Below are 21,693 nucleotides of genomic sequence, written 5' to 3' on the forward strand. Positions count from 1 at the left end.
GGAATTGAGCATGAAGGGTTATGCCAGTCTGTCCTTTCCTGATGTCTCTTTCCAGGAAGGCTGGCCAAGCAATGCAGAAGAGATGGCACCATATCTCCATGTTTGTGCCCACACAGCCAGGACAATTAAAGCTAGCTTTAGGGTCTACTTTAGTTCTCAGAGCTTTGCTGGCATCCTGTAAGTGAAATGACTGGCTAGTTTATACAGCTATTGTGTACAATGCCTAAAGTTTAAAAATGTGTTCATTTACTAAACCCACAGTTGTGGAAAGGATTTCCAAAAAGAAAAAAGAAAAAGAAAAAAAAAAAAAAGGAAACTTCACAGCTATTTTAGTGTTTCATCTTTGTTCACAGTCTGCAAATAAAAGTCTCTATTGGTTGCTACTATAAAAGCAAACAGACGGTTGAGTAAATATTTTGGGGTTTCCACACTGGAATACATAACCACCTTTTTATCAGTGCATATTATTTATTAAAAAGTAGCATCAGTTGTGTGGACACAGGTATTAGCTACTGGTGAAGCATTTAGTCTTGATGGTATTATTTTTTTTTCCTGTTTCCTATTTTTTTTCCTCTCCAGTTAAGCAGCTTTTCTCCTCTGAAGATCACTAGATCACCAGATAGCAATCCACTCACAAGCACTGTCAAAAGATGCCCTAGATAAAAGATTGGGGTTATAACTCACAATGTGTGCGATGGATGTACTATTCGGGACACTCTTGACTGATACCACTGTACTGTATATTCATTCTCAACATGGATATATGATGCTTATGACGATTTTCAGAATAATACTGAAAGAAGTTTCTTATTTTGCTATTATTAAAAAAATCTACAACAAAATTAACATCAAAGTTGGAAAATTCAGAATTGTGAATATATTGGTCTTTTGGGTGCTGTTCCAGAAAGCCTAAGAAATGATCCATCACTGAACTTCACTAGCAAAAATGTAGCACCATATTATTAATAACCTTTCCAGAGCCAGAGGACAAGAAGAGTCATGTCAGAGCATGGCATTGAGGAGGTCTAGGTCTGGGTCTGAAAGGAGGCTGAGAAAGAAAGGGTGCTGCTCAACAAATGAAAGACACACAGCATGGCTCACGCAGAAAGAACAACAAGCAAGAGAGACACAGATGGCCCAGACATATTTTTAACAGCTGATTTGGAAAACAGGTGAGATTTGAAGAAATGAATCTTCTTGTCATGGCCAGATTGCCTCCAATGGTCTTGTCCATTAAGCTTTAATATGATCTGTGGTAGAGCACAGCAAGTCACCCTGGCATGGGCCAAAGGTTTCAGAATGGACTGAATCAACTGTCAGGTCTGCCCCACATTCCTCCAGAAAAATCTGCACTCACAGGAAGGGTAGTAAGCAGGTAAATATTGATTATTTCTTTTTCATGTACAAATGGTTTGCCAGTTCAATGTGGGGGATGAAATGCAAAGATGATGTTTCAGCCAGGTACCCTGAGTAAGGGTTAATCTAAATTGGCATTCAGTCACATCATTTATTAAAATATAGTACAAGAATCACCATTGAAGTGTTCATTGGGTCTGGATTAAAGACGACAATAATTATTTGTGGAAGGGAAAGAAGTCTTTTGATAGGCCTTGTAGATCTAGACTGTAAAGTACCAATTAGGTAAGAGTACCTATATGTTTAAATTAAAGATTGTAACGATCATTTCAGACCCTCTTTGCCCTGCAAATGAATTCTTATAAATCTAGAATCATTCCAAGTGATTCTATAGATCACCTTGGGATGACATGCGATAGCAATAACCAGCAAAAAAAGGAACGTCACAGAGACAGAAAAGTCACCACAGTCTTTTCCTTAACTCATGAGCAGAATTTTAACAAGAAGATTTTACATGTCTTTAATACCCCTTTCTAGATCACAGACAGCTGAGTCAGGTCTGTGGTACTGTTTTTCAGGGTGGTGGTGTTTCGTTGTTTTGGTTTTTTTTTTTTTTTTAACAGCTATGTTGTGATATGAAACTCTAATGTTTTCAAATCATAATAACAAGAACCTAAAACTTATTTTGATGGAGATGCACTAATGTGCCTGCAACATTTAATTACTGATGCCTCATAAAAAAGAAATCCAACAGTCCAAGCAGGGGTTAGTTAACGTCATAGATTGAGGGTTGTGAGTACAAACTCAAAAATCAAGAATTTTTAAACCAGACTAATCACAGAAGCTAATGACTTCCCTGAATTTTCCTTGTATCGCATCTCAGAATACACAGCTTATTGGCCCTCTCCCTTTTAAAATCAACTCAGTATCACAGCATGGTTAGCCATGGCTCCTGCATGTGAAAGAAGAAAAAAGCCTTCAAGGATGATTTAAACAGTAAAAGAAAGTGTGATGCAAACAGAAACATTTAGGTCTTAGTCTTAACAGAAGCTATGCTTTGTTACACAGCATACAGTAGAATGAGGAATAGCACAGTAATTATGAAACTATTACTTGAAATATTAATAAATTTTTTCAATGGTTTTAGTAGGAATCAGTAGGCCATGATTGGAAAAAACATTAAAAATACAGATATTTAAAAGGGATCAAGTTGTGGGAATTGCATTTGAGAGAGAAGTAATGCCAAAAAAATCCTGGACATTAAAAATTTATGTATACTTAACTAAATATTACCAATTATTGCACAAATGATTATGTATAGTGAAGATGGTAACAGAAATACTTAAGGAGAGTGATTCTAAAATGTGAACTTACAAAGGGAACATGACAGGTATAAAAAAAAAAAATCACATGAAATTTGGTACTTGATTTCAGAAAAAAAGCCCGCCCAAACTCAGATCAACAAACGCAAACTGAAAAAAGGTGAAAGTATTCAGCTCTGAAAACATACAGGTGTTCAGATCTGTAACTGGTATTATTTTATGCTTTTCTATTGTATCTATTTCATTAGCTGTATTCCCATGAATTAGGTTTTGATTTTCAAAAGCTTTGCATCATTTTTGATTTTGTGAGTTCCTTCAGACTCCCTGCAGCAGCATTAAAACTGAACCACTTCTTGTTTCTAATCTAAAGATAAGTTGGCCTAATTAATATTGGTAATTGATTAACATTGATGAGTTAGTTAACATGACACTGGTGCTGATGTTGGTTCCAGGGATTTACTCAAAAACTGAACACAAAGCATGAATGATAGATAGGTTTCTCCAAGACATTTGTTCTGTTTTATTGTTTTCCTGTTGTGAACCACTGCACTTAAAATATGCAAGATGCCTAATGGAAGAACAGCTTTACAGGCAAAGATATGACAGGACTGGGGAGCGAGTTGAGATGTACTCTGTAAGGATGTGGTGCGTGTTCCCAGTATGAGAAACAACTTGGGGACACAATGTGATGGAGGAGAGAAGAGGGCAACACAGGAGAGATGAAGCAAGAGAACTTTCAAAAACTCAGACACATTAACTGAAGGCATCGTTTGGAAGAACTTCAAAGCAATCTATGACACTCTGCAGACATCACCATCTGCCACATACTTCTAAAGATTTGAGCTCTCAAGGGGCTACTTCGTGCAAGACATGAACATCTTCACAGAAGAGATTAGAGATACATCATGAACTATCTCATCCTGACCATTTATCATGATAAAGCTGCCAAGTGCATTAAATTTGCATAAAAGGATGTGGTCGCCTTTAATAAGCTACCTATTTCTTGATTTCTCAGTGACAAAAAATGAATTGAACACATTTAGTAAGAGTGCTGCAACTAATCATTGAGGTGAAGTCTTCCACAGAATTGCCACACTGCAATTTAGCTCCAAGATTTTGTAAATGTGCTTTTTCATTCATAGCATAAGTTTAGGTTGTCATTTATTACAACATTGCGCATCTCTCTAAATGAACGAGAAATGCTCATTTAAACTTGTATAAAAAAAACCCCAAATGTCGCTTACAATGTCACTTAAAAGGAAAAACCCACAGCATTGGCTTTTTGAATAATAATCAGTGGTGGAATTATCTGTATTCATTGCAGTTCCCTGTATCAGCAATGGAGGTTCTGAGTGAAACTTCAACTAACTTGACTTTTCTTTAAGTTTTTATGCTGACATGTCTAACATTTTCATGTGTACATTGTGACAACACCCAAAGGGAAATCCTGATTAAAATCTTTGTAATCTAGTGAACATTTGTTGATAAATAATACATTAGCGTTTCACTGAGTTAATACTTCAGTATAGTTTTTTAGATACATTCTAGGCAAGTTTTAAATGTAGCTCATCAAGGAAATAGAAGTTAACTAAGTCTTCACTACAGGATATTATCCAATCTTGATCTTCCATGCGAGGTCACAACAAATTTCAAAATGTCCTTTTAAAAGTACGCTGCATCAGCAAACCCTTCTGCTTTTACTATTCCCTTTGGGTTAGTACCATCTATAAAAATGGTATTTAAACATTCGTTCTGTTCATGGTCAGTCAGACTGCTATATTTGAGGACAAGTCACTTCTGAAAAATCTTTCCTTTCCTAAAGCTACCTTTCACCATTTACTGTATTAGTCTCCTATTTCCCTGAATCCAAGAGTAAAGAATGGCAAATCCTGGTAAAACTCACTATGGGAAGCATACCTTGAATGCACCAATTATCTGCAAGTGTGCATCCTTTTTCCTGCCACTTTCCCCCAAATGACATGGTTTCCAATTTATTCTTTCCAGATGTTGTTTTCCGAGTCTCCAGTAAAATCAGCAAGCCACAGACAAAATCCCAAATATATTTTACAAGACAGTTTCTGTGGGATGGAAGGGACCTGGCCTCAGCTGAAGGACGGCTACCTCGTAACGAGCCCCTCTCTCCACCAGCCACTATAAATAGGATTTACAATCTTCCTCCAAAATGCCTGTAATACTCTAGGTTAATACATGAGATCTCACCCCCTCTAGTGACTGGTCCCAGTGAGAATAGGATACAGTTACTTACTGATAGTTAACATGAGCCTTTCCTTCAGCTTTTGCTGCCGAGAATCCCAGGTGCCACACACGGGTGGCGCGGCCATACTGCCTGCGCTCTGCTGGAGACTCCCACAGCCGCAGCCCTACAGGCTCTTCTCCTTCTCGAGGGCCGTCTGCAAGCACTTGGCTAACGAGACCAGCCTACATGATTCTTTAGTTTAGAAATTAAGTGTTTTGGCCGAAAGAGGAGCAAGGCAGAGGAGTGTATTTACAAAGCGACAACAAGAGCCTGCAGTCTGGAAAATTTAGGCCCCAGCACAACCGTTGCCTTGTTCAGACATGGCCGTTCCCTTCCAAGTGCAGGGCTGCCTTGCGGAGAACCCGACAGCACTCCACCTCAGACCTTTCCTTAACCAACCTCTGAGAAAACCCAGCAGCAGCACTGCCTGTTGCCCAAACGTCTGCCTTTAACAATATCTTTACAATCTGCCTGGTACTGTGGTGACAGAGCACCTCGGAGGCTTTCACCCCCGCGCCCCGCTCCCTCCACAGGCTCCGAGGAGAGCAGGGGAGATGACAAGAATTAGCTTGTGGAAACTCGGCCGACTTCTGATGAGGCCTGGGCTGCTGGGCTAACAGCCTCTTCCCCCCTCCAAAAATATCACATGATTACAAAAGCAAGCTAATAATAAGAAATGATGTCCTTCGACAAGGGTGCAAGTAGGGTATTATTTGAAAGCGTGGTCATGAGAAAATGTCACTTTCACTGAAGACTCCAACAAGGTTGCACCTCAAAGGCACAGTGTATAGAAAGCAGATAAATGCAACAGTGAAACCTTTTCTGTGAGAAGCCACACGAGGATTGAAGAGTCTGTTATGTTTGGGAAGACCCTGGCAAAGTCTTTCTGTCACCGCAATAAATAAATAAACCAGAGTTCACCACAGTCGTCACCTTCCTTGTGAGTCCTCTACAATTACATGGTGGGGTCCCAGCTTTCTAGCCCAAATCACTTTAACATGCAACTGTTTGTGTTGCGAGAGCTTTCTTTAATGGATTCATGCTCAAAGCATAAAAGGCAAGCAGCAATACACATTTCAATATTTAAAAGCATAAATAAAAATCTTAATAGATCCCAGATGTTTCATTTCCTCCAGCCTCTGTCAATGATTGAGTTGGTGCTGATGTAGATGATTTTTTTTGTAAGATCAGTGGTCAGTTTGATGTTAAAAAAGGTTTAGATGTCTGGGAATTTCAAATGCGATTCCTAGAAATAAATAAGTCATTAAGTAGATGCAAGGGAGACAACTATGTACACAAGTGGCTGTATTTTGTACACTTACTTTATGGCCTGAAATGCACCCACAGGTTTTAAATGCAACTGAGTGTGAAACAGACAGTAACGTTTTGTCAACATATATAAAACCTTGTAGAGATAACGATTGCAATCTCATTTTCTTAGCAAAAGAACTCAAAGGTTCATATCAATAACAACCTGAAGGAATCCATACTTTAAGGTAGCTGGTGCTGTTTAAGCTAATGAAGAATTCACTATTTATTTCAGCAGAACTCACATTTGCTAGCTGCATCCATTTTTCACTTATTAAAGGAGCAAGTTATCGTTTACTATACCAAACAAATAAAGAACTATACAGAAAGAACGTCTACAAAAAAAAAAAAAAAAAGCTGCTGGGCCCAGTGACTGAGGCCATGCTGCCAAGCACACAAGTTCACAACTGTAAGGAGCAGCTCGATTCTTTCGCTCTGCTTTTTACTGGGAGATGTCCTTAGTCTCCTAAATGAAAGCAATTGGGGACGAGGGGTTTGAAGCCCCTATTTAGCTTGCACAGACCCATGATGTGTGCACTTGACGTCATAAAAATGCTGTAAGTCTGCCAGGTCAGCAGCCACAAACCCCACATGCTGCCAATCGCAGGCTGAGCAGACACTAAAAAGCTATGAATTTCATTTAATCGTCTCCTTTCCCCTTCCCGGTAAAGCAGTAGAGGCTAGCAGCTGCAGGAGAAAAACATTGAAAAATATTAACTATGGATGTCCAGGATTTGGTTTTGGCTAGTATTAAAACCAAACAAATGAAGAATAAACCTAATAACAAATCTTGCAAAATTTGTTATTTATTAATACAGCTAACAATGTAGGCTTCAGGGTCCGCTTTTGAGGAGTGTGTGGATAAGTTCAGCTAAATTATGTACTTCATACAGCCTGCCAGATCTACCTAATATTCTGCTAATTTATAGGCCATATATTTCTGTCCAGCTGAATTTCTGATTGAGAAAAACTTCACCACCTTTCTGTTATTTGTTTTGCTCCACAATATTCCTTAACAGCGAGTGCTGCTTGTTCTTAACTATGCTTTCTGTTATACCTTTAGTATTTGTGAAATGGTAAGTGCAAACATAATCTAAGCCCCTGAACACACAGTTTTAACACATAGCCAACTATGGACAACATTTAAAAGCTGGATATGCCCTTCTAGACCTTTTAAGGTGCCTCACATTCATCTCTAAGAAGGGAGTCACCTAAAATTGCTTAACACATTAGAATAGGTAGGTTCCACAAAATAAATTTTTGCTGAACCAGCTTCTGCACCTTCTTCTAGCACCTTCACATACAGGGCCAAACACTCCTTTCGTTGATGTAAACAGGAAAGCTTTACAGGGGATGAAGAGCTGCAGTTAAAACATCAGGCTGAAACAAACCTAGGAAGCTTGTGATAGAGAAAAAGTTTTGGTTGGTTGGTTGTTTTTTTTTAAATTGCAACAGCACCATTAGCCCACAAACTACGTTATTTGCAATCATGCATCTGTGTGCCATCAATCTCTAAGGAAGGGAAAGACTGCTGGGCTGAGCTCTCAATTTATGTTTCTCAGTTGACTCTTATAATCACACTCAGTGTTCTCAAGCTTAGTGCAGCTATCCTAGTAACAAAATTTGCACACCAGGTGGGTTTATCCAAATTCCCATGGTCCTAATAGTTTCATATACTTCCTAATAATAATCTTGAAAATTAGATAGGTAATTTTGTTTCTAAAAAGCCACCTTCAGCAAAATTAGGAGAGTTCTTTCCTCACAACAGGAAAAATATTTTAATAAAGTAGTTCGTATACACCTATAAAAAACGGTGAGAAAAAACTATTGAAAAAATCCACCCTTTTTAATGCTGTCTTTAGATTCAGCATTCAACAAAGCGAAGGGAATTCTGGCGTCCACAGACAATGAAAGGTCCCAAAACAAGATAGGCACTGAGCAGGACAAGGATCCCTTGGTCCTGCAATACTGCGATCCGAATGAGGCATTAATATTCATATTCTAGACCGCGATTAGAAAGCAGGCTCTAGCTCCTGTGCAGGGGTGGGCCTAACCCAGAAGAGGTGCAGCGAACTGCTTTGCCTCCTTATTGAAATTCAGTCCATCTAATTGATACTGCAGAAGGCAGTAGCGTAATGAAATAGAGCAGAGATCATTTCAGTAGTTTTATCCATCTATGCTCTCCTGCTTCTGACCAATGTATAACCCTGCACAGGGCTCCACTCTTTCCAACTTCAGGCAGTCACAGGAACGATTAAAGTTTCTATAATATGGTAATCATTAAGATATTGCTATTAGATCACCATTCAGAAATGCACCAAGACTGTGACTACCTTCATTTGTGTAACACCAAAAATGTTTTAGTTTTGCTTAAGGTAGCCCAGTTTCTTTCAAAATGACAATTTAAACAGCGTCTGTCCCTCAGAACCAGAATAAAAAAAATATAACTACATCATTTATTTGCAAGCAAATACAGGTAATGTCAGTTAAAAAGCAAAATCCATTAGACACTGGGTAGTTTTGGTACTGTAAGTAGTCTCCAAACTGCAACAGATGTGGGGACGGGGGAGGGGGGAGTTGTTTTGTCTTTTTAATATTCAAAGTGGGTCTGTTCTCACTGGCTAATTAAATCAGTAGAGTGCAAACAATAAAAGAAAAATTAAGTGTTGCCTTTCTTCCCTAGAACAACCTCTCTGGTTCATCTCTACTTATTTATTACAAGAACTTATTTATTACAAGACTATACAAAATCCTCATGAAATAAATACATATTCCACAGTCCCAGTTCCCATCGAGAAGAATACGCTTTTCCTGGAAGTTAAGATAAGATAGTCTTTCCACCATTAAAAGAAAATGTACTTGGAATGAGCTTCTTCGATTGACATGAAACTAGTGAAGAATCACACCAAAAAAGTAATAGCTTTAATAACAATATCAGATGCACAAATCAACCGGCAGAATGCTTCCCTAAAATGTATTTGTACTTGCTTGGCAAAGCCAGTAGGTTTACACGGGTGTGCTGAATTATTTGAGAAGTAACAAAATGTGTTAATAACATTAAACAGCCATCTTCCGAGAACCTAGAGTATTATGGTATTTTCTAGTCAGATAATTCTTTGTAGTGCATAAATACATTTAATATCAATTAAAACATTTTGATTTGTGAAATCAAAATTAATGTGGTCTATTCAGATTTGGGTTTGAAAGTATTCTAAATATTACTACCTCCTTTTAGCCTTTAGTTAGTTACGATACATGGCACGGTATTAAAAACAGGCTGCAGATACAGACCAGAACTCCACCGTGCTAGCACTGTACAAGAACAGAGAAGGTGGCCCCAGCCCCAAGAATCTTATTATAAATATAACGGTACACATGAAGAAGACAGTGTTGTGTATGAGCATCAGCAGCCACCTAACTTTAAGGGCATAAAGCTCAGCCAAGGATCAAAATACCTATGCATGAAATACGGCAGACTGCATCCCCTGAGCCCTGTGCCGCTGCTGTCTCCCACACCAGCAAGTTAAATGCAAGTTCGGGCATGTACGTATTATGTTTAAGTGACAGCATGGTGGACGTACCTGAAGATAAGGTAAAAGAGAGGGATGCATACCCCTTGCATCATAAGGAAGCGTATTCAGCAGTAAGTCAGTATTTGGCAACAGAGAGCAACCATCTCAGCCCAGTTGTTGCCAAGTTTTTGAAAGTGCCAGGGCCAAGGCAAGTGTTACAGGCCATAATGCGTGAGTTTACAGGAAAACTCTCAAATGCTCAGGATCAGCATGGAAGAAAACAAGGACGTGCTTGTTTGAAAACATAGCACGCGACAATCAAGAGACTAGTGTCAGGCACTGCGAGGTCCTGAGCCTTTACAGATGCAGGGTTCCCTCTCAGCTCCATGCATTATTGGCCCAATTTTAAGTTTATTGAGAATTTCTCAGCAAAATACAGCTTCAGTGTAGTAAAGAATTATCCACAGCTGAAACACTGATCTATATAACCCCAAATTCAGGGGTTTAGAGTCGCGTGCCCATTGCCACAAGCTTACTATATCTTAGTTACCACTAACTCTGCTACTGTTTGAACATAGTCAGCACCAAAAAGTACTTTACTCCCTTCAAGCGTTATTTTGGTTAACCATATTAATGGTTGCAAACAAATAAAATATTTACTCTGTACTGCAGCCAAAACAGCATAATCTGAATGATGAGCAAACACCCAAGCACTGGAGATAATAGCAGCAGGTCAGACTTAGTGAAACGATGCCCCATCTTACGACACTTCACAGTAAAATACATAATATAAGGACCCCAAACAGAAACGAGCCCTCTACCACTTAATTTAACGCTATCTCGGAAACATAATAAAGTAGACCAGTGAAGAGATTTCTGTTGATAGTCGTATGAGAGGGCATTTATCAACACCCATTAACCTCTGGATTTTACCTGTTTTCTAAAAGACGCTTGTGTTGCTTCAGAAGCCACAAGGTGTCACAGTGGCTCAACTGGTAGGATTCTTGTCAGTCTAGACACGCAGGTTGTGGCTTTAGGTTACATACCAGTGCTAACACCGCTCTGTACCGGGAAGTCTCCGCTATGCCACGTATTGAGAAGTGTAGCCCTTTGGATGAAACAATCAGTCAAGGTGTAACTCGGCTGCTTCAGGATGCTCTTGATGTGGGTGTTAAATAATCTTACGGCACTGTCAGGAAAGAGATGTACTTGGTGCGCTGGCATCTTGACCGATCTTTTTACTTTGCATTATTAACCCTGACAGGGTGTTAAGAGGTACTGAAAAGAGCTGAGCTAATAATTCACATCAAATCATAAATTTTATGAATTCCACTTCATTCTACCCAGAGTTGCTAGGAATTAGAACAATTTTTTGAATGTATTAGTTATTCAAATTTAAGACATATTTTCCCTCGTCTTTCATAACAAGCAGGTGCTGTAAGCATGCAATATCTGCTAAGACTATATACTGCGGTCGGTCATATATTGTGCATTACTGTTTCGCATCCTTGCCTGGATGAGCACAGATGGAGCTAGAGCTTAAAATGCCAGGAAGCTTTGAATTTTTTCACCAATTCTTTCTTATTACATTTTCCTAAAGTTACTGCATGGTAAGCAGCATCCTGTCCCACAAAAAAAAAATATGCACGTACATCATATTTACTGACCTGTAATTTTCCCTTTGCCACCAGTCAGTCAGTCCTCACTGCAAAGCAATCAGAGATTCTTCTCTAGGGTATTAATTTCTAAGTATCACGGTTCTATCTGGGAGGTTTTGGAAACTCAAAACAGGAAACACTGCGTCTCAGCTTAGCCTGTATAAAATAAGCAACTTCTTTCCCGAATGCTTAACAAAGTGAAATTTGCATTCTGCAATTATTTGTAAGAATAAAACTCCATTGATCAAACATTCACAGAAACACATAGAGAACACTAGCATAGCCAAAGCAAATTCACTGTTAAAGTCAAGTGAACAGTCATGGAAATTTTGCATGTAGTATTTGTTGCACTCAGGTAATGAGGCTTTACCCAGTGTGTTGGCTTTTCATGTCCCCTTATTCATGCCAACACATTCATTAAAATAGGCCTATGCTTTTTAACATAATCAGCAATGTGCATAGGTGTGGCCTTCAAAGAGTTATTACCATAGTTTACAGGCATGCTGCTCGTAAATACAAGCAGAACCCCAGTCAGTGCAAAATGCCAAGCTTCCCACAAAACATATGGTAATTTTTGCTCTGTAAAATGGATAGATGGGCTATATAATGCATAATTGCAGCACATTATATCTGAACTTCTAATTGCTTAAAATGATACTTCAAATCGCATCAACAACATTATTACCTAATTACCCTAAGGGTTAACTGATACTCCAGTGATTAAGTCTAGGTAGAAGTGATAGACCTATTGTATCGCCTTCATCCACTACAGCAAGTGGTATGGTTGCAAATGCCTACATAGAATCTATACCCTGGCAATGTTTTTAACATCCTGGTACTGGGAAGAAGAGAAGTGGGGAAATGCTGGCCGAGTACCAAAGGCAGGGAGGGTCCCACAAGGTGCTGAACAACTTCAACAAGAAGAATTTTCATTTGTTCTAAAGGAATTCTTTTACAGCTGTTCTTTTACTTTCTAGTCACGATCACATTATTGTGATGCGAAGCGGAGTAATATGGAAACATTTTTAATACTTAAAGTGGATACAAGAATTATGGAAGATGACGATACTGATCTGAAAAGGCAAGTTACTATCAGAATATGGGGAACAGAGTAAAACAGACACTTGTAGGCCTTTTTCCACTGCCGCATAACCCACTCGTGAGACTTTTGTAAACTGCATGAAGAAAACAGTGTTCTAGGTGGCTGGCGTTTCATACTCCTTTTGTTCAACTGTAAAATGCTATCCTGGTTGCAAACATAGCGGCAAAGCAGGTTTCATGCCTGCCTTGCCAACGTCACCTGAAGCTGGAGGATCTCTAGCCTACAGAAGAAGAGATGGTTAGGAATGCCGGTGCTGCTGACTGCTTTCCTGAGGGATGGAGTGTGGCGAGAGTGCTTTAGCCTAAACAACAATAAAACTAAAAAGTTTCACTCTATTTACTTTCTTGTTTTCTGAGCATTTTTTTCTCTCCATGTGACTACTGTATTTAAAGAGCTAGAATATTTCTTTCTGTATAATGTGGTCATTAATATTTCAGAAATCTCTTTGTAACCTGCTCTAGGACAGATGGCAACTCTTTCTCTCATACAATCTTCTGCTAATGGATGAAGCAAAACTACACAACTGGAACAAGAATCACAATAAGGTACATGAAATACTTTAAATGTGCAATGTACCGGAAGTCATAATTTTCTCAATTTACTACTTTAGAAAATAACCTAATAAAAGTGCAGTTAGAAAAAACAAATGTTTGAAAGGCCAAGTGAAAAGTAAAAATAGTGCACTGCACAGGTGATGTAAGACTGCACAGAAAAATACTCAAAAGGGACAGTTATTTTTCCCAGGTATTTAGTTTTTGATGAATGAGGACAGCTGATCTATGATTAGGTCTATTCTTGCATCTGCCTTAATTCGGGGTTCCCAAATATGATCGCTTTTATACACCCATAATGTTTCATTTGCCCTCTGAATGCAAAAGATAAGGTTATCCAACTATGCCGTGCAATTCTTTTGGGTTGTGAAGGATGCTTTAGTCTGCAGTTGTGTAAAATGGACAGGATCTGGACAGTTATTGAATCTGCTGCAGATGAGTAATCTGACAGCAAAACTATACCCAGACATTAGATTTCCCCCTTCGCGTTTTAAACACACACACGAATGCTACAGCCAGATTTGAACATTTCTGTGCAGCTAACTAGGCTTGGCAAGCAGACTCTGTGGCTTAGACTCGGGAAAGATGGGTATCAGCAGGTATTGCAGATCACGCATTATATAAATTAGAACATTGCTGTAATATCTTAGTTGTTTGGAAGGATGCATAAACCTAACTATTTAGTTTGCAGGTAACCGGGCAGTAGATTTTAAGTACACTTAGAAACCAACGTAAGGTTATGGCTTTACTATGTCAGTTGTGAGTTTGTGAGATTGCGCTGGCCAAGTACCCGGATGTGACTACTGACAACAGAAAGACCTTAGGGAGAAGTTCTAGTTTGATACTTATATTTTGGCTGTAGTTATCAGAGTTATTCAAAAAGAAGTCTGCAAGTCTCATGCTTCAAGTCTGTATGATGCAGATGGGAACACTACCTTGGCCAGGAGCTTCATCATGATTATGTCTTCTTGACAATGGTGTATAAACAGCAAGGTGGTGCCAAGGCAACCCAAGTCTCATGAAGAGGACAGCCTGCTCATGTAAAATTTATGGCCTTTGCAAAGCCTCTACACTACCAACACTCTCGAGTCCTGAAGAGGTGATAGGCTTAGAAAGCCACCAAGCCCTAGTTCACGTTTAGTTCTGCAAAGGTCTCATTTTTTCAGGTCAGTGATTTTTCACTAGCCCCGTAAGGCATGAAAGTGCCAGAGCTGTCTCCAGGTTTATGTTCCGCAGGTGGTTCTAGTTGATCCCCAGGTACTTCAGGAGTACCAAGTGTACTATTCGGCTTAGATTAGTAATTTACAAGCTTTAGTTTAGAAGGGCATGGCTGTTCACCACAATATAATAGAAATGGAAACTCTATTCTGACCTTAAAGTGCTTTCTCTCTGAAATTCTAACAGTGACCAAACACAGAAAGAATGTACTGGGGAAAAGAAAGACACCAGGCTAGGGAGAAGATTTCAGCCAGGGGTTCAGGGGGGTTTCTTTCACTACTCTTTTGCCTAATAAATAAGATCATTGGGACCTGGCCAACAGGCCCTGCCCTACCACAGTCTTTTTTGGAGACTAATCATTAGCCACTTCGTGGCAACCTTGTCCCTGCCAGCATCACCCCTCTGAGGCTTCAAGTAGCCCAGAAACAACTTTTGGAAAAGAGCACCCAGCAAAACTAAGGATATACGCTGGCCTGTTTACACAGCACAGTGCAGGAAAGAAAGCTCTTCTTGGGGAGGAAGCAACCGAACAAAGTATCAGCATGGCTGGAATGCCTGTTTACAGCAGATACGCAACTTTTGGCAAAAAGATTAAAAAAAATACCATTTGAAGTGAGGAGTCCGGCTAAAAATATTGCAATGAGTTTAGCAATCTACCCATACCCTTTTTCTGTAAACAAAGAAAGTGTATATACCAGAAACAAAAGATTTTTTTTTATCTGATCTTGCAATCCTACTGCAGGCAAAACTCCAGCTTAAACAAGAGCACAGGACTGGGCCCTTGTTATGATCTCTATTTCACTCCTTCTCACCATCCAGAGGCTTCTATTTTTGAGACTGGATCTGCATAGTAAATCTTGTTTACATCAGGGAAAGACTGAGTTTAAGTTTTTTTAAGTGGATTTATGGTTTAAAGAGTAAATGAAAAAGAGAAAAGGAAGGGTTGAAAAGGCTTTTTAATAGAAAATTTTCTAGTAAGCATCAGAGTGATTTGCAGAAGAGATCCATTTTTACACTTTCACAGTGACTCTCTCTCCCCCCTCGCCAGCCCCTGCCCCCAAAAGCTCCCTGTTCCTTATGCATGCAGTTTACATTCTACATTATAACTTTACGGGAAAAAGAAAAAAAGCAGCAAGACATCCCTCACTGTAAGCTAAGGATCAGCATGGAAAGGAAGTAGAGTCTTTTTTTTCTCCCCCAGCCTCATAAGAATTGTTAGTTTGTAACAATTTTAATTGAAAACAGCTGCAACTGAAATTTTTAAAAGGCATTAAAAACCTATACGAAATAAAAGACAATCAGTAAACGAAGAGCCTTGAATCCCTTCTGAAGTCGGTGTCTGCCTAGAGGAGTTCAAGGGTTTTCTTTTAAAACTGACCTTTAAGTTTCAGCAAAGCATGGTTTACAAGTACTCTTTTAAAATACTTTACTCGTGTTCCTAGAATTGCTGAGGATTAGTATATTTGTGGGTGAGGAATATTTCCTCAAAAATACTTTGAGACAGAAGTTTATGTGTTTTCCCGTCAACAAAACAAACTCATTGGACAAACTCAGACTTATGTACACAATACGAGAGCTCTGTTTGCGATACTAAGTTGCTATGTGAACAAATGTGATGTCACAACATAGATTTTTATGACTAATCTACTACAAATGCATCAGGAAGAAGAAAAAAAGATTATTTCATCAGATAGCAATGTAAGGAAGTAAAATAAGAGACTTCCATTAAACTGCAGAAATTTATTTTGTTTTGCTTTGATTTGCTTTGCTTTAAATATTTGGTTGAATATGAATATGTGTGTAAGCTTCCAGTTCATTTAGTAGCCTTTAAATAATTATAACATCCTCCTTTATTTTCCTTTTAATTTTCTTTACATTTTCTTCCATTATGAAATCTCTACTTTGGTTGAATTCACTATACAGTCTAATAGGAGTTTAATATGATTTGATTAAGCTGATTGTCTTTAAAACAAATATGCTACTGATCAAGTTCTCTAGTCATCCTTAAAACACTGCTCTCTTAGCCAGAAGGAAGGCTGTGTTTTGCCTATAATGGTGATGTAAAGCATAACCTCTTGCAGTGACAGAGAAAGACACAGGTGAATTTAATATATTATGATATGCAAAAGTTCTAACAATATAGGGCACTAAAAAAAACAAGTGAAAGGCTCGATACATTTCTTTGCTTGCTGGCAATAAAGCAATGCCTCAAACTTTAAACTGTCAGCAACTGTAAGTGATCTATCCACAGCGCGCTGTAACGTTACTGAAAAATAATTATATACAAGATATAATCACCTTTTGTTTTCTTTTAAGTGTGAGCAATTTCAAAAGAATAACAATTAGAACAGAAGAGGATTTACAACATCAAAGAGGAAAAGAGGGTTTTTTTAAACATCGAGTTTTATGAAAAACAGAGAAAATATTTAAGCTAATTTACCTATGTTGCGTATTGCTACCTGGAACCTTAGAAACTGCTGATTATGCCACAACAGGATTGCTTTCTTGAAATGTTAAACTAACACAGATATAAAATTATTATAATAAACTGACTGAATGGTAATGAAATCCTTAAAATCACACACAGAGCAAGGAAAGAGCTGCATTTTGGTTAAAGAGAAAGTTAATCAACTATGATAGAAGTAAATAAGATTTATCTTTATATCTGCCAGAGATTATTAAACATTTAAATATTCATTTTAATTCTTTAAATTAGGATTGTTGATGCTTTACAAAATGGCACTAGATGCTCCCAAAGTACTATTAAGAAAGCACTTACTAATTTCCATTTAGAAAAAAGTATTACCAGATTAGATTTCTTTGAACAACTTTTAAGGAAGGTAAGGTGTTCCTGTACACAGACTCCCTAATTTACTTTAGATCACATAAGAATTAGCTAGGTGGTGGACTTTTGCCAGCACTTACATCATAAAACCACCCCCTGCCTGGGTGTGATTGGAATTCTTCGCCTAAGACTGACCCTGCATTTAAAAAGGCAGTTGTAGGTTCTGCCTGAGGAGCCCATAAAGTTGTTAGAAGTTTGGAGAGCAAAAGTTTGCAGATCTAGCACAGGCTCGAGTTGCTAATTCTTTACTTTCACGACTACCATGCCTTCCCAAAGAAAACCAGATCAACAAAGATAGCCATGCTGCATCCAAATGACCTTTATTTATCACTCTGTACTTTGTCTGCTTAATACACGGAGCACATCTTTCACACCGACTGTTATTCCCTTCTGCCCAATGCTGACACAAACCGGAGTGGAAGCAGTGGATTTCCCAGGGAGGGTCCCCAAGCGCAGAGCCACTTTGAGGACACTTCTACCTCCCCCAACGTACCGTAGACTCTGCTGCTGGGGCAGCAGGAGTAGAAATGGCATTTACTGGTGGATTCCCTAATGGTGTCTCTACCAGCCCATTGCTCTTTCGAATCATTCTCACCTCCTTGCAAGCTCCAGAGAGCAGCTACAGGAATTCACTACAAAGGTGGGCTCTGCAGATGGAGGGGAGAAAACATAGACATGACATAGAGACATCCCTTTCATAGGCTCTCCACCCATCCTCTGTAAAAATTAATTAAGTTATGTATATTTTGCTCTGCCTTGGAACTTCCACCACTGCAAGGGACAGCAGAAAATCTGACTCTAAAAGATTATTAAGAACATTTTTATTTTATAGGAAAACCCCAAAGGCTTTCCAAGGATACATTTGGGATAAGAGCTGTAGGTTCCCATTTTTTAACGCGTCCTCACTTGCCACTGGCTCTCTCCAGAAGTTGGGTCCAAGTGGAATCTGCCAGCTTGCTAGCCCCAGTCTTTTGGAGAGTTTCTTTGTAATTCCTTCCCCCTTAAGCTGCTTTACTTGTGCTCACCCACCCCCTGGGGCTCGCAGAGCACAAGCAGCCTCCTTCAGAGACCAGTGCCTACATTATTCCACAGACTGCCTGAAGAGAAACGTTCATGCAGTAAGCCTGTATCACCCACAGCACAAGCACATTCCTTCCACGACATACAGGGCTCCACCGGTCTGGATTCAAAAAATTCAGAGCTGGTTATACATGCTCCAGAAGCCTTCAGCTACCAATCCCAAACATGCTTGGAAGTGCGTAAAATTAATGTGAAACTTCCACTCCCAACCTGCCCCAGAAGCCAGCATGATTCTCTACAGGCTGTCCACACCTAGTCACTCTAAGTGTCCCAGGAAAGTAATTTTTTTTTTTTTTTATTAAGGAAGGTGTTTTAATTGCAGGATGAATTAGATGAGCTGAAGCTAGCTACAAAATAAATTTCAACAAACAATGCTTACAGCACAGAGCTCAGAAATTAAAAAACAGAGAACCAGAAGGTAAATACTGAGCAATCACAAGGCAAAAGTATTTTTACTCTGAGCAAATAAAAGAAATGCTGGAGCATAAGGCCTTCATTAACTAAGCACTGTCTGTCAAAGTAAAATGCTGCTGAAACCTATGGCAGTACTAGCAAGGAGGAATAGGTTATTGCTTTTTGCCCACAACAATCCACGTGAATGTGCACAGCAAAAGCTGCAAATAAATGCACTGAAGTCTAACTCAGCACACCTCAGCAACACCCGAGGGGGAATTTGTTTCACAAGTCCCTCAAAAACTTTTCTAGTGTGACATTTGTAAAGGAGCTGCAATCAGAAACTGGTCAATTATTAAAAGTGCTGCTAAAATAATATGTAAAAAGGCTAAATTAGCACTGACAGCTTTTCAGACCAGCTTGTATATAAAACCCTGAAGGAATCACTTAATGATACATATTTCTTCTTTTCCCTTGAAAAACTCTCAGAAATTATTACATTATTATGTATAGGAATGTAAGGAACAGAGCTGCAAGACACTGACAAATAAACAGTAGCAAATAAACCCCCTAACCCCCCTCGCTCTATCTAAATGACAGTGACCCTCTGCAACCAACAACTTGGGGCAAGACTGACAAACAGTTGCCACGATTTTGGGAGCAACGAGCTGCTTGGAGTTTTTAGCCAGCACAAAGTGTATTTACCGATTACTCCACAGCAATGTTTTAAGACTAGCAGTGATAACAGTGTTAGAAAAGCAGTTACCCCGTAGCAGTTATCCAATCAGAAAGCAGGTCACATCTCGTTAGCTGTATCATATACATTAAACGTCACAGATTCTCCATAGCTTAGCTGACAATTCAGGCATGTGTGTTTATTTCATGATAACCTCATGTTCTCTCAAAGAATTACAATGCAGCAAACAGCTCAATCTGAGATCCTTTACCATGCTTCATGGCACGAATTTGGCAGATATTTGCCTCTGTGTAAAGCCATTCACGATAAAAGATTAATACTTTTTAAAAGTGTTTTCAGGGCACCACTAGTAAACTACTATGCAAAATCGCAGCACCAGGAACGGTTGCTGCACAAGCACAGGCACATGGGCAGAAACGCAGCCTAATTCAGTCCACACAGTTTTCACTTCAACAGACTAAAAAGTGTGCTTTATTTAACCTCGCAAATAACAAGATGCAGCCTCCACTATTTCTTGGCTTTAAGTGACAAAAGTATTTCCCCTTCCCATTCAGCATATTCTTTGTGGTAGGTGATCTGGGTGTAGAAGCCAGGCTGTATAAACCACTAACAGATTATACAAAGCATAACCAACAGTGAATGTAGTTTACATTATTGGGTACTTTTGACAGCTATATGATAAAGTCCTGAACTGATCCATCTCTCTCGCTAAAAGCGACTGCATTCTAAACGTAAACATGAATTTCATTTGTCGGTCGTCCTGAACATGTGTTCTTTAAGTGCAGCCTAGGAATAAGTTTTTAAAACTCTGCTCCTGCTTTCTGTTGTCATTCATTTTTCATTTTAACGAGTTTACAAAACAAAACCAGAGAGAGGGTTCCTCTCTCCCCCTGAACCTGCAACATTTCTGAATTTTTTGTGCAAAAGCTGAAGCGATACCTTGCAATATTGTAGCTGCAAATGCCAGCAGGACAGATCCCGAGCAAACAACACACTATGGCAAAGAAATTTCCTGAGACCAGCATTATAATCAACCCTGAAGTGCTGTACTGTAATTTCAAGATTTCAGCCTAAGCTGGTATCTCCTCAAAGAGTTGCTCTGCGTGGAAACATAATGAGGGATTACCCAATTAAACTACTAAATTAATTAGGGTTCGTGCCTGCATATACTGTACTGTCTAGTGGGACGCTTCAGCTGGAATTCGGGCTGAAACCTACCACGGTCCATGCAGGGGAAAACAAGGCTGAGGGACTTACCTCCGTCCGCGACTGCAGCCTCTTGTTCATTTCATATATTCGGTACTCTGGTTGCACCATGTATGGTGTGTGTCTCCTATAAAATGGGCCAAAAGGAGAAGAATAGAAAGGGTCATGTGGTGTGCTGGACATCTTGCCTGCTTGCAGAGATTCAAGCTACACAGAGTATCACCAACATCCATACAGAGCACATGGGCTGTGTGTTCTTCACAGTACAAAGTAGCGGCGCGCACACACACACGCACACACACACATCCAGGCTGCACGCACTGGCTGGGAACTGCTGTGGGAGCCCTCTATAGCAGGAGACGGGGGGGGGGACGGGGACGGGGACGAGGGGGGGGAATGGTGAGGAGGAGGAGGGGGGGGGGGGAGAGGGAGCGGGAGCGCACAGGCTCCAGAGAGAGGGGCGGGGGGGGGGGGGGGAGAGAGAGAGAGAGAGAGAGACTGGATAGCTTCAGGCACCACCGCTCGTTTTTAAAGCAGCAGTTTCTGGAGGGGTCATTTCCTGTCCACGCTGTAGACTAGTTCAAAAAAATATAATTTTCCCCCTCTGCCTGACAGGGGTCTAAGGTTTTGGGTTTAATTCCCCCCCCCCAGCCAGGACCCCTCAGGAACCTGGCAGCAAGGCTTGTTAGCATATAGGTGGTTTAAAAGCTGCCTGAGCCAATCACCCTCTGCGAGGAGCACGCTTGGGTAATGTCAGAAATGTGATTACTACAAAATACATAAACACAGGCCACGGCCATCCCCGCCGCTTGCAGCTGGTGAGTCACCCGCTTCCCTCCAGCGCAGCTCTGCCCGCTCCCAGTGGCCGCGCTGGGCTAGCCGGGCTTCGGCAGCGCTCGCCCAGCCCCGGCGGTGGTGCCTTTTGGGGGCGGTAGGGGGGGAGGCGGGTTTGCACCTCACTGCTTTGGGGGGGGACAGAAAGGGGGGGGGGCGGCCACCGGAGGCGGGATGGCTGGGGGAGGCTGCACAAAGAAATAACCTCCATACACCCCCACCCCCCCTTGGCACAATGGAGAGCAGGCAAATGCTAACAGAAACCTCCCCGAAAAATGTTTAAAAAAAAAAACCAAAAAAACCCACAAAGAGCCGGGTGGGAGAACAAGCCCCCCCCCCAACTGCTGGCAAATC

At 40.1% G+C, this 21,693-nt stretch overlaps 1 protein-coding gene across 6 annotated transcripts in view; it reads right to left on the reverse strand.

Annotated features, from left to right (window-relative positions):
• LDB2 (LIM domain binding 2) overlaps positions 1 to 21,358 on the reverse strand; it is a 225,383-nt gene extending 204,025 nt beyond the window's left edge. For 5 of the 6 annotated variants that reach the window (XM_082482117.1, XM_082482118.1, XM_082482116.1 and 2 more), the window contains exon 1: positions 20,557 to 20,810. In XM_082482117.1, coding sequence (XP_082338243.1) covers positions 20,557 to 20,688 — 132 coding nt within the window. In that variant the 5' untranslated portion in view covers positions 20,689 to 20,810. Of the gene's footprint in view, positions 1 to 20,556; positions 20,811 to 21,174 lie in introns of those variants that run through there. The other variant, XM_082482119.1, reaches the window with a different exon arrangement.
• Between the last annotated feature and the right edge of the window lie 335 nt (positions 21,359 to 21,693).

This window comes from Vanellus vanellus, assembly GCF_965231255.1.
Source record: "Vanellus vanellus genome assembly, chromosome: 4".
Lineage (NCBI taxonomy): Eukaryota > Metazoa > Chordata > Aves > Charadriiformes > Charadriidae > Vanellus > Vanellus vanellus.